At 26.8% G+C, this 12,253-nt stretch overlaps 1 protein-coding gene across 6 annotated transcripts in view; it reads right to left on the bottom strand.

Annotated features, from left to right (window-relative positions):
• Window positions 1–12,253, bottom strand: part of LOC126902360 (uncharacterized protein C05D11.1-like) — a 112,472-nt gene that overhangs the window by 23,052 nt on the left and 77,167 nt on the right. For 2 of the 6 annotated variants that reach the window (XM_050679531.1, XM_050679532.1), the window contains exons 2-11: window positions 6,199–6,339; window positions 6,033–6,133; window positions 5,766–5,975; window positions 5,566–5,688; window positions 5,347–5,501; window positions 3,819–3,909; window positions 3,480–3,746; window positions 3,156–3,410; window positions 2,391–2,564; window positions 2,081–2,311 (exon numbers count right to left, since the gene is read on the bottom strand). The exons of 1 other annotated variant lie outside the window; for it this stretch is intronic. In XM_050679531.1, coding sequence (XP_050535488.1) covers window positions 2,081–2,311; window positions 2,391–2,564; window positions 3,156–3,410; window positions 3,480–3,746; window positions 3,819–3,909; window positions 5,347–5,501; window positions 5,566–5,688; window positions 5,766–5,975; window positions 6,033–6,133; window positions 6,199–6,339 — 1,748 coding nt within the window. Of the gene's footprint in view, window positions 1–2,080; window positions 2,312–2,390; window positions 2,565–3,155; window positions 3,411–3,479; window positions 3,747–3,818; window positions 3,910–5,346; window positions 5,502–5,565; window positions 5,689–5,765; window positions 5,976–6,032; window positions 6,134–6,198; window positions 6,340–6,400; window positions 6,923–12,253 lie in introns of those variants that run through there. 3 more of the 6 variants (XM_050679536.1, XM_050679530.1, XM_050679533.1) reach the window with 3 other exon arrangements.

The following is a 12,253-nucleotide window of genomic DNA, read 5'->3' as shown; positions in this document are numbered from 1 at the left end:
TACCGATGTCTCATTTCTTATTCTCTTACCTATTATCATTTCCAAATTTTCATACTATGACTCATAATAACTTTATGCCTCTATAATTTGAACACTCCTGTATGTCTCCTTTACCTTTAAATATCGGCACTATAATACTATTCCTTCATTCATTTGGTATTTTCCCTTTTAATGAGATTTTATTTAAAAGTTCCTTCAACCACCTTATGCCAACACCACCTAATATTTTCCATACTTCTAATGTCACTTCATCTGGTCTTACTGCTTTATTCTTTTTTATTGATGCCGCATCTTCCCATACCTCTTTCTCGCTAATTAAATTTACCATTCCACGAGATATCCTGTAATGTATCATTTGGGTATTCTTTATTTAATAATTTTTCAAAATATTCTTTCCACCTTTTTTCACATCATCATCACTCGAGAGTACCTTATTATCAACACTTTTTATACACCTTATATAATAATAATCTTTAGACCTTTTTTCACTTATCTTTGCAAGTCTATAGATTTCTTTCTCACTTTCCTTTGTTCCTAGCCTATCATACAACTCATCATACCTCTTAAACTTCGCCTTACTTACTGCACACTTGGCTTCTTTGCACCAGCGTTTATACTCCATCCAGTCTTCTTTCCTTTTGCTCTTCTGCCATACTTTAAATTACTTGATCTTACTTTCTATGATTTTTTGAAAGTCCTCATACCACCACCAGGTTTCCTTGTTTCCTGGCATTCTGCTACTACTCTCACCAACAATTTCCTATGCAGTATTCTTTATAAAACTAGCAAATCTATTCCACACATCATTTATGTCTCACTCGACATTTCACACTGTCATCTCTTTTACCAACTTTACAAACTCTTTTTCATTTTCCTCTTTCAATTTTCCCCACCAGATCTTCGATTTGTCCCCTGTGTTTCTTCTATTTTTGTTTATTTTCTTTCCAGTACACCACAACTCCATAACCTCAGTCTATGTTGTGTAGTAATACTCTCGCCTGGTAAAACTTTACAAAATACTCGCTTTACGCTCTATTTCTTCTACATAAAATAATCGATCTGTTATCTATTCCTCCCACTCTTATATGTTATATAATGTTTTTCCTTTTTTCTAAAATAAGTATCAACCATAGCAAGATTATTCAATACTGCGTAATTCAGTATTCTTTCTCCAGCCTCATTCATCCCACTAAAACCATAACCTCCGTGTACTCTTTCATATCCTTTCCTCTCATTACCTACATGATCATTCATATCTCTACCTATCACCGCATCCTCATTGCCCTTACATCACCTCATCCTTCTCTCTCCAAAACACTTCTTTATCTATTTCATCGCATCCTATTTGTGGTGCATAGGCACTTATTACATTCAACACATTTTTCCTCGAATATCAACTTTACTATTATAATTCTGTCACTTTATAACCCTCACCTATTTTCCTCAATTTCTCTCCTTTCCATTTAGTTTCCAGCACATAACAAGTGTTAACTTTGTTCCTCTTCAATACTTCTACTAATTTTCTACTTCTACCAGTTAATGTTTCAACATTTTAAGTACCTATTCTTACTTTGTATCTATCTTTCTCCCTTATACCTCGAGTCCAACCTACAGTTAAGTGGTGATGTCCCTACACCTATGACACTACAAACGTAGGGTAGACCTGTAAACATGACAGGTGAAACAGCTACCTCACAAGTGTACCGGCTGGTATTATCAAACACTTTATTCCTTAGGCCTTCTCCGTTTTTTACTAATTTCTGTTATCCACGCAAACATCCGAGATGGGGATATCCGCTTAAGTTTTGTTCAGGATTCCTCATACTTTTTTGACAAAGATTTTTACGCCGACCTGACACAAACACATAAGTCGCCTCTTACGACTGGCAGAAAGGCCGTGGAAGTATTCTTATCCCCTATCCACAGTGAAAAAAGTATGTCAGAGGTAAAATATCCAAATGAAAACAATCCTGAACAAATCCGGAAATTTGATAATATTTTTTTTTGATAAATAAATAGAAAATAAATTCATGTATTTTAAATTAAAAACATGTAAATAATTATTGGGATGTTAACATACAGTAATTGTTAAGAGTACAACAGAAGAAAAATAACCACAAGAAAACGAAGATGTTGACTCGATCCCAATAGATGCTTTCCATGAAACAACATCATTTTCTAATTCTGCATGGAGATTCGTATAATTTTCACCTGTTAGTATTACAGGACTATTCATTATTAAATCAAGAAAAATGGGTAAGTATTTTCTAAGATTCAACGGCAAATCTTTAGTGTTTATAAATGCTCTCAGCTGAAAGGAAGCATTGTAAAATTATACTTTTAGTAGGTGTTACAAGTAAATAAAATGTATGCATAATTTGTTTACTTACATAAATAAAATTACTTTTAACATTGTCAATTTCAACAAACAATGGAACTTCGGAAGTTTTGAATAAATTGTGTTGATTTAATGAATTTGATGAAAAAGAATCATGAGTTAAAAGCTGTCCGAATTCAACATTAGGGATTTTAAATGACGTAAAAATTTCATTGGGGAGTTTTTTCTGAAATATATGAATCCTTAAATTAATTAAAGCTATAAAATCATTGATTTATGCAAAAAACTGAATAATTAAGTTAATTTTAGAACATTTTTCAAAGTTTTTATAATATATAAATATACAAGGTACCATCAATTATTATTATCCCCATAATCTCTATCTCAACTATTTGCAGCCGGCACTACCTTAATAATTTGACAGGTTTATTACACCGGCTGTCGACCTGACAAAACCTCAGTATGGCTGAGGAAACCAGAAACAGGACAAGGCGTAAGACACTGTTAAAGTTCCTGTATGGTCACCCATACAGAAATGAACAATAAACAGTGCTGTTGAAAATCAGCGCTGATCAGCGATCCACTGTGTCTTTTTATTCGGCGGTAAGTGACTTAAATAATGTAAATAAATCAAAAATTATTTGTGTGATGGCGTATGTAGTAAATTTGAGGGATTTTAACAAACTCAATTATTTTGCACAAACATTATTTGTTACAAGTTTTGACTTACAATTATTTATTATTCCTAATTATGATTATTAGAATATAAATGATAACTATTATAAAAATATTTATTATTTGATTATTATTATATTACTTCACATTCTGTTTTAGCATTCAGTAGTTCAATAGCTTTTAATTTTAAACCATCATCTCCTAAATCTTTTTTTCGTTGTAATACTCTTCGTATTTCTTCATTAGCTAACTCATGTTGTTTTTGTATAGATGGAATTCCTTTTACAATTACTTTGTAATCATTTAATAAATAATCTCTTAAAATATTTTTCCAATACAAGATATCTTCACGAAGAAGTTGATAAAAAATTCTATTTGTGTTCAATATTTCGTCAAACTAAATTTATGCAGTCATAATACAATTTATTTTTGTAATATTTTTTTAACATTATTAAATTTTACTTACATCTGATTGACTCTTTCCATACAAAAAATCTCTAATTATTAATGTTGATAAAGCAGAATAAAGATTACTTTGTATAAGTTCTAGCTTATATGTTTTTATAGATGCTATCAGTCTTTTTAGGTTAAAATAACCATCATCACGAATAAGTTTTTGAAATATTTCATTTAATTTTAATGGTATTTGTTCTTCTTTTATTTTTTTAATTGGTACATTTTGAAATATAAGAACTATATGTGAATTTAAAGTATTGCTAATATTGAAAGTCACCTAGATATAAATGAAGAATATTTTACTAAGAACAATTGATTAAACAATATAAAAATCTGTATTATTTTTTACCGAGCTACATAATGGATCATATATTTGAACAAATTCAAATGATATTATATAACGAGTTAAATAATTTAAAAGTAATTTGCAAGCCATATACCTATTAAAAAAGGAAAAATTAATATTTAATAAAAAGCAGTTTTATTTTATTCAAACAGTGCGTGATCCTTATTGTTTATATGATCCTTTTATTAGACGTAATATTTCAAATTCAATTATATAAATTTATATACAAACTTCTATAACTTTTGGTACAAGTAACATTTCGTTGTAATTTTTTTTTTTTTAATTTTTGTATTATTACAATGCGTTAGGCGTCAAGTTACAAGTATTTTTCGTCAAATCAACACGATTTTGTTTAATATGTACGACGAACTAACTGGTGCGATCAGAATTCTAAAAAAACACTGAATTAAGTTTCATGTCGCTTAAGTGAGTAAGATCACTTATTTTTAAAATATGAGATTTTCGACCCTTGATTACAGGTTAAATTTTTGAAAATATTCTTTTTTTCAAAATAAATTTTTACGTTAAAGGATTTATAATTTCAAAAAATAACCTGACCGATACTAAAGCGATTTGAAACTGAATGTAGAACTGTTTATAGAATTTTTATCACAGTTTCGTCATAGTAATGGAACATTTAAAAAAAAATTATATTTGTGGACAGGCATTTAAATCGGTAGCACAGTGGAGTCGTGGCATAGTTGAGACAAGTTTAGATGATATCTAACAGTGATTATAATTACTATCCTAAGAAGCGTTTCGATGAAAATCTGTAGATAGTGTTTAATTTTAAGAAATTGGTGGATTATTCCTAATGTAAATTTAACTCTTATTTTTTTATCTACTTCGACTGCCATTTGCATATAGATAATAAGTCATCGGTAAAATTTTTTTTTTTTTTGAACTTCTAGTACATAAAATAAGCTTTACTTATTATAGGCTTCAGTAAAAAAAAATTATTTTGATTTGTTTATTTTTCTATAAGTTTCTAATTTTTAGAAAAAAAAAAGTGAAAAAAATGTCAAAATTTGCCATTTATTGAAAATGAGGGAAAATTTTTCAATTTTCGAGAGTTATGTAACTAGATACAATTTTTGATAATTTGACATATTGTTGAGAATAATCGGTCTAGTGAGAGCTGAGAAATGTAGTGACTGACACAAAATAAAAACAAATTTTTAATCAATTTATTGCTAGGTGTTTTTTTTTTATAATCAAGTCCCTTCATTAAGTAGTTGGTAACACGAATATTCTCTATCTTATGGTTACCCTCATTTTTATCACCCTCAGATATCAATCAATACATATTTAAGAAATGCTATAACCTCAATTTTTTGTATCCCTGCCGTACTTAATTTATTTACTTTTCTTTTTAATAGAGACAAATAATAAAAACTTATATTAATATAATTTAATAATACAATTGTTTAAAAATAAATTACAATTATATGATAACCGAATCAAAAGTTACGTTGTATTTAAATATAATATATTGTATAATATTATACATATTATTAAATGTATCAAATACTTGTATGAATAAGTTGGCCCAACTGGGCCTCTCCAACCGATATTGATATAACCATTAGTTTCTTCATCGCATGGAAATAGTTCTACATTATTTGAAGATTCCATTAAAGGATCTACAGGGTTTTGCCAAGGTTTTACATATTCTCCACGGCTTCCCTTTATTTTAAATATTTAAAATTAAATCTTCATTAATAATAAAATTAAATATGAATTTCATTACTTTTGATAAAAATTTTTGAATAACTGGTTCCAGACTATTAAATAAAGAAGAATGTTCTACTTTTCCAGTTACTAGAAGTAACAAATTTTCAGGCCGGTAATATGCTTGATGGTACTTACGAATCTAACAAATTAAATTTATTAGCAATAATAAATTATTATTTATTATATTATGCACAAATTTAATAATAATCTTTATACTTTTTCAATAGTAGTTGACTCTCGTAAATTTTTCATAGTGCCTCCGTGTACTGATTTGTAGCCACATTTACCAGGATATACTTTTTTAAGAAATGATTGATATACAATAGTTTCTGCCGTATTTTCTAATGCTTGTATTTCACAATAAACAACACCAGCATCTTTACCATCGGATGTTATATGGTGAACTTGTGTGATAAAATTAGAATCCTAAAATTTACATTATATTGCTGACAATTTATAATAAAGTGCAAATAAAAAAATTACAGTTAATGTAGGATATAAAATGTGATCAAGATAAATTGGAAGCAATGAAAGAAATCCTTCACTCCCAGCTGTGCTGACTGTATAGCAAGTATGATCCACAGCTATAAAATAATATATTAATCATCAGACTTTAGACTACATTTGAAATAATTTTTTGATAAATTACATGTTTTTGCACCGATTTTTGTTACAAAACAACGATTTGCCAGTAAATAAATAACTCCATTGTAAGGATAATCTTCTGAACCACTAAAAATTAAATGTTCTAATGTATGTGGAATACCATCATCATCAAGAGTTTCTGTGGCTAAACATTTCATAAATTAAATAATTTTTTTGTAAAAATATACTTTGTTAAATTAATTTACCCAACGTGAAATATCCATGAACAATAGGACTATTAATGTCACCAAATACAATAGTAATCCCAGTACGTAAGCATTGATACTTATACACTGGTGTAATATTTTCAAATAATGAATGATTGAGAAGCCTATATTTATCAGCAAAATTTTGGTTTATGGTATTATCATCAGGTGCCATAATAATATCAGTTATAAACCCAAAAATTAAACAAGTTTTTAACACGACGAAAACGTACTCCGCCATTTATGTATACGTGTATATATTATATTTTAAATTTATCTTGATTGAGCCGTCTGCGTTTTGTGATGGCGTTTTATATTCTCTCGTTATTGATATTGTTTGATCAGCTTTGGTGCGATTTCAATAAAATGTATGCCTTATTATATGTAAAACCAACCCAACCTCATTTAACTATTTTTTACATAGTTATGCAAGTATTTTATTTTTGAAATTTTGGAGGTACTTATCCTCAAAATCCTCTTCCTAATTATGTTTGTATTAAATAAATTATTTTTAATCATTTTTTGAAAATAATAAATTAAACTATCAATTATTGAATTTTTAGAGTTCATATGTTCAATAAACAGTTACTAGATTACTTTTAGTAAAACTTTACATAGACTACCTTTAGCCTTATATTTTTTTATCATAGTCAAAAAGTCTGAAATTAATGGTAATTTAATGAAATTGTAAGTAAAAAAAAATGTTTTTAATGTGTATAAGGAATTTAAAAATAATTAGAAAGTATTTATATAGCTAACAAGTGTGCTAACTAAATTAGAAGTGTTATAATCGAAAATCATTAAATTTATAAAATCAATATTCAAAATCCAATAAATTTCAAATATCGTCTTGCATGTGGTTATCCATGTACTCTAATGCAACTTATATCACTAAATCAATACAACATAGAGTATTATAGAATATAATTTTATAAATCTTGAAACAGCGTAGTCAACCTGATTATAGATTAATTGTATTTCATATCCATCAAAGTAATTGGTAGTCAATATTGCTTAATGTTTTCAAAACTTGAACCTTATTACAATGGGAAATGATTTAAAATTTTTAAGACTCAAATCATTAAACATTTTTGTTGATAAACAAAGTTTAGCGTGTACTTCATTTTTGTAAAATGTGTTGAACTATTATTAATAATTAGAAATTAAAAAAAATTATTATTTTCGATTTCCTCTGTTTATTTACTATTTTTTATAGTTACTTTTGGACTCCTAAAAAGTATATAAGATAAAAATTTAAATTTTTTCCTATTTTTTCGTGTTATTATTTTTGAAATAAAAATTCAACAAAGTTTTAAATTTTCAACTATAAATATATTCTATGCATAAATGTACATAATTCTCTTTAATATATTTTAGTCGGTAAGCATATCAATAAATTGCAAAGTAACAATGTAAATATGTATGGTTTATTTTACAATATTTTTCGATGAAGTCATAAAAAAGTGAAATAAAATTAAAAAAAAAACGGTAGCACAGTGGGGTCGAGGCACAGTGTGGACGAGGCATAGATGGGACAAGTATAGATGATATCTGATAGTGATTAAAATCACTATCATAAGAAACGCTTCGATGCAAATCTGTAGATAATGTTTCATTTAGAGAAATTGGTGGGTTATTCCAAAAGCAACATCAATTATTATTTCTTTAATTATTCATATAATTATTATTTATTATTCATATTCAAGCTCATATTTTTGAACTTTTGCGAGGCTGTAAAAAAAAAGCTCAATTCCAGTCGATGAGGACTATTAGTATGTATATATATTTTATTATACATATTTTAATTCAACTTTTAAAAAAACAAAATTTGTTTGGACATTTTTTCCGCAATTTTTCCTTTGTTGACTGGCCTATATGTCAATTTTAAACTTGTAATTGAGCTAAAAGTTATGGTAGTATATTCAATTTTTTTACTATAAACTTTCATAAATCTTTATCAAAAATTTTTCATCAACTTTAAAAAACCAAAAAAATAGGTTAAAATTGAAAATTTGGACTGATTATTTTTAACATATTAAAAATCAAATCAGTAATAATTTGAAAACAAATTTTTTTTTCTTTTAATTATTATTTTATATATATAATTAGTAATAATATAAAAAATTAGAAGTGATAGAAATAGTCTACTTGCAGATTTGAAAACAACGCGAAAATTTGATTTAGAAAAGTATATTTTTGCTTCTGATGAAAGTTCCTTGTAGTCCATTGCATTTTTTTATAGTAACAAACAGTTTTTATTGAAAATTATTGTATCAAGCCCTTTAAATTTTTATACACGTAAAAGTAAAGCAAAATATAACTTCTTTATTATTTTTATAATTTCTCCGTTTAAATTACAATATTAAATATCAATTTCATACTAAATTTAATAATTATAATTAGTATATATTCATATATTATATTTTAAAATCAAAGAACTACTAATCATGATATAATTAAAGAAATAAGAGTTGATGTTGCTTTTGGAATAATCCACCAATTGCCTAATTAAAACAAAAAAAAAAAAAGGTTGTTGGGAATTTTTTCTGCTATTCTGCAAAATTACTCCTTCGTTGACTAGAATGAATCATTAAATAGAAAATTTTATGAGAATTAAAACAATGTTATTTTTAAGATTAATATGCAGTCAGAAAGTTTTATAATTATTATTTATTGTAAATTTATCAGAAAAACTCATTATTTTTTGCATTTTTATCGTAATAGAACACTTAAATAGAAATCATAGTAATCATTTCTAAGTAATTTTTGATATTTAAAAAGATTCTACTATTGAAATATCCAGAACTGAATTAATTTTAATGATTTACTTTAACTAAAAAAAAAAAAGTTAATATTTTGAATCCCTCTTGTGGGCAGGTAAAGGGTTAGATTTATAAAAAAAACCAAATGATAGATAAAGACATGCATCTAAATAAAAAAAAATATACTGATTTGGTCATTTTTGATAAAGTTATAACAATTAACAAAGTTATAAGTTTTATACACTGGACTACAAGGAACTTCCATCAGAAACAAAAATATACTATTCTAAATCAACTTTTCGCGATGTTTTAAAATGTGCAATTAGACTTTTTCTATAACTTCTAAGTTTTAATATTATTAAAAAATAGTTTTTACATATAAAAAAAAATAATTAAGAACAAAAAAAATTGTTTTAAATTAATACTGATTTGATATAATATTTAATATTAATTTGATTATTAATAAGTTAAAAATAAGGAAAATGACATATTTAACCTATTTTTTTAATCGTTTAAAGTTGATTGTTGTAAATATTTATAATAAAAAAAAAATTTATTTTACCATAGCTTTTAGATCAATTGGCAAGTTTGAAATTGATATCATTAAATAGAAAATTTTATGAGAGTTAAAAAAATTGTATCGTTAAGATTAATATGCAGTCAGAAAGTTTTATAATTACTATTTATTGTGAATTTATTTGAAAAGCACAATATTTTTTTGCATTTTTATCGTAATAGATAACTTAGATAGAAGTAATAGTAATAATTTCCTAGGAACTTTTGTTGTTTGTTGAAAAGATTCTATAATTGAAATATTGAGAACTTAATTAATTTTAATGATTTACTTTAACTAAATGTACCAANAGAACTTAATTAATTTTAATGATTTACTTTAACTAAATGAACCAATCAAAACAAAGTTGTTAAAAAGATTTACTCAATTGAGCGTATAATACAATTTGATTATAATTGTAAAAATCCACTGTCAATTCAGGAGAAACTAACAATCATTTTTTTTAGAAATTATTTATATAGCAACATGTTACCAAAAAATTTGTAATATTATAGTCTAGTAGTAGCACACACAAATAGAGTAAAAAAATAATTAAATTACAAAGTAAAATTATTTAATTTTGTAGTTGAAACCTATCATATCAAACTTGATTCGTCAATAAGTACTTTGAAAACATTAGAAATTAATGATTTGAATTGTTTGTATGGAGGAAATGGAATAACTAACTGTTTAATTGATAAATTAATATTATATATCTTCAACCTAGATACGAATTGTAGTCATTTGACGTATCGTTGAAAAAAATAAATAAAAAATTTGTTACTTATGAATAAATACACTGGACTACAAGAAACTTTCATCAGAAGCAAAAATTTACTTTTCTAAATCAACTTCTCGCGTTGTTTTCAAATCTGCAATTAGACTTTTTCTATCAGNGTGCGTGTATACCAATTCCGTGGGTTTTCCCGCTGGTCGCTGTTTCACCGCTGCTGATTTAGAAGTTGTTGCCGCTACTGTACTGTTGCTGCCGTTATTGTTGTTGTTACCGCTACTATGCTGTTGCTGCTCATTGTTGATGTCACTGCTATTGTGCTATTGCTGCTGTTACTGTAGTTTAAAACGGTGCACTAGTAAAGTGAGTGATGTGTGTTCAATAAGCGTTGTGCGTCCAATATGCACGATGGTCTCCCAAATGCGTCTGGGTTTTGTTCAATAAAGGTAATATATTTATTGACAAAGCGTGTGGAAAAAAGTATGAAAATAATTATTCTTAAAAATTCTTATTTATATGTGTAAATAANAAATAATTATTCTTAAAAATTCTTATTTATATGTGTAAATAATTATTTATTTTTGCGATGCACAATAAATGTATTAGTTTTACAAAAAATGTTTTTTTAATTCATACAGTCAAGAGTTGTAAGTCAACCATTGCTTTAAGCATAATGCTTTATTCAAGCTACACATTTTATAGTTGTTCATGTGTCGGCCACAACATGGTTTCGTAGAGCAAAATAGTTTGTATAACGGTAGACAATCTAAGTCTTCCATGTTGATTACATTGTAGTTAGGTAAATACTTTTAGATCTAAGTCCGAGAGAGCACAATCGTGAAACAGTCTGGTGCAGAGACGCTGCATGACAAGATTTTTAGAAAAGATAAGGTGACGAATGAGCCAGAAATCGCTCTTTTATAGGCTTGTCTATGAGGGGAAAAATTGATGTTTTTGATTTTAATTGAAAAATACTACTTATCGGTTAGTCAATTAAACCTAAAGGGATACGTGCGCAACCTACTATTTTACTATTTTGAGTCAATGTTACATACGGGTATTAGTGTTTTATCTTTATCATCTCCCATAATAATGTGGTTTATTAGAAAAATCATCATTATAAAAATATAAATAAAATGAAACTATAATAATTGCTAAATATCTATTACAGTATTTTATCATGCACTGAAAAAAAAACCTTAGTAATATCAACAAATTTATTGCTAATATACAGCCCAAAATAATATTTTGTTGTTAAAGCAAAAATTTTTGTTTTACAATAAAAAAATTATCGACTGTATTTTTTTTCAGTGTGCAATTTAAAAAAACTGTAGCAATGTAGGATCGAGGCACAGTATGGACGAGGCATAGATGGAACAAGTATAGATGATATCTGACAGTGATTAAAATCACTATCATAAGCAACGCTTCGATGAAAATCTGTAGATAGTGTTTTATTTAGAGAAATTGATGGATTATTCCAAAAGCAACATCAACTCTTATTTCTTTAATTATATCCTGATTAGTAGTTTTTGATTTTAAAATATAATATATGAATAAATACTAATTATAGTTTTTAAATTTAGTATGAAATTATGAGGCCAGCTATGATGTATGGTTCATAGTGTTGGGCGGTTGATAAGAAAGTAGAGCAGAGAATAAGTGTAGCAGAGATGAGAATGCTTAGTTGGATGAGTGGAGTGACTAGAGAAGATAGGATAAGGAACGAGCATATAAGAGGAAGTATAGGTGTTGCGTCAATCGTGGATAAGATGACAGAAAATAGACTTAGATTGTTTAGTCAT

Source organism: Daktulosphaira vitifoliae, unplaced genomic scaffold (assembly GCF_025091365.1).
Source record: "Daktulosphaira vitifoliae isolate Bord-2020 unplaced genomic scaffold, ASM2509136v1 Scaffold_3, whole genome shotgun sequence".
Classification (NCBI taxonomy): Eukaryota; Metazoa; Arthropoda; class Insecta; order Hemiptera; family Phylloxeridae; genus Daktulosphaira; species Daktulosphaira vitifoliae.
Note: the sequence above shows the minus strand (reverse complement) of the source record. Positions and strands in the feature narration are given on the sequence as shown.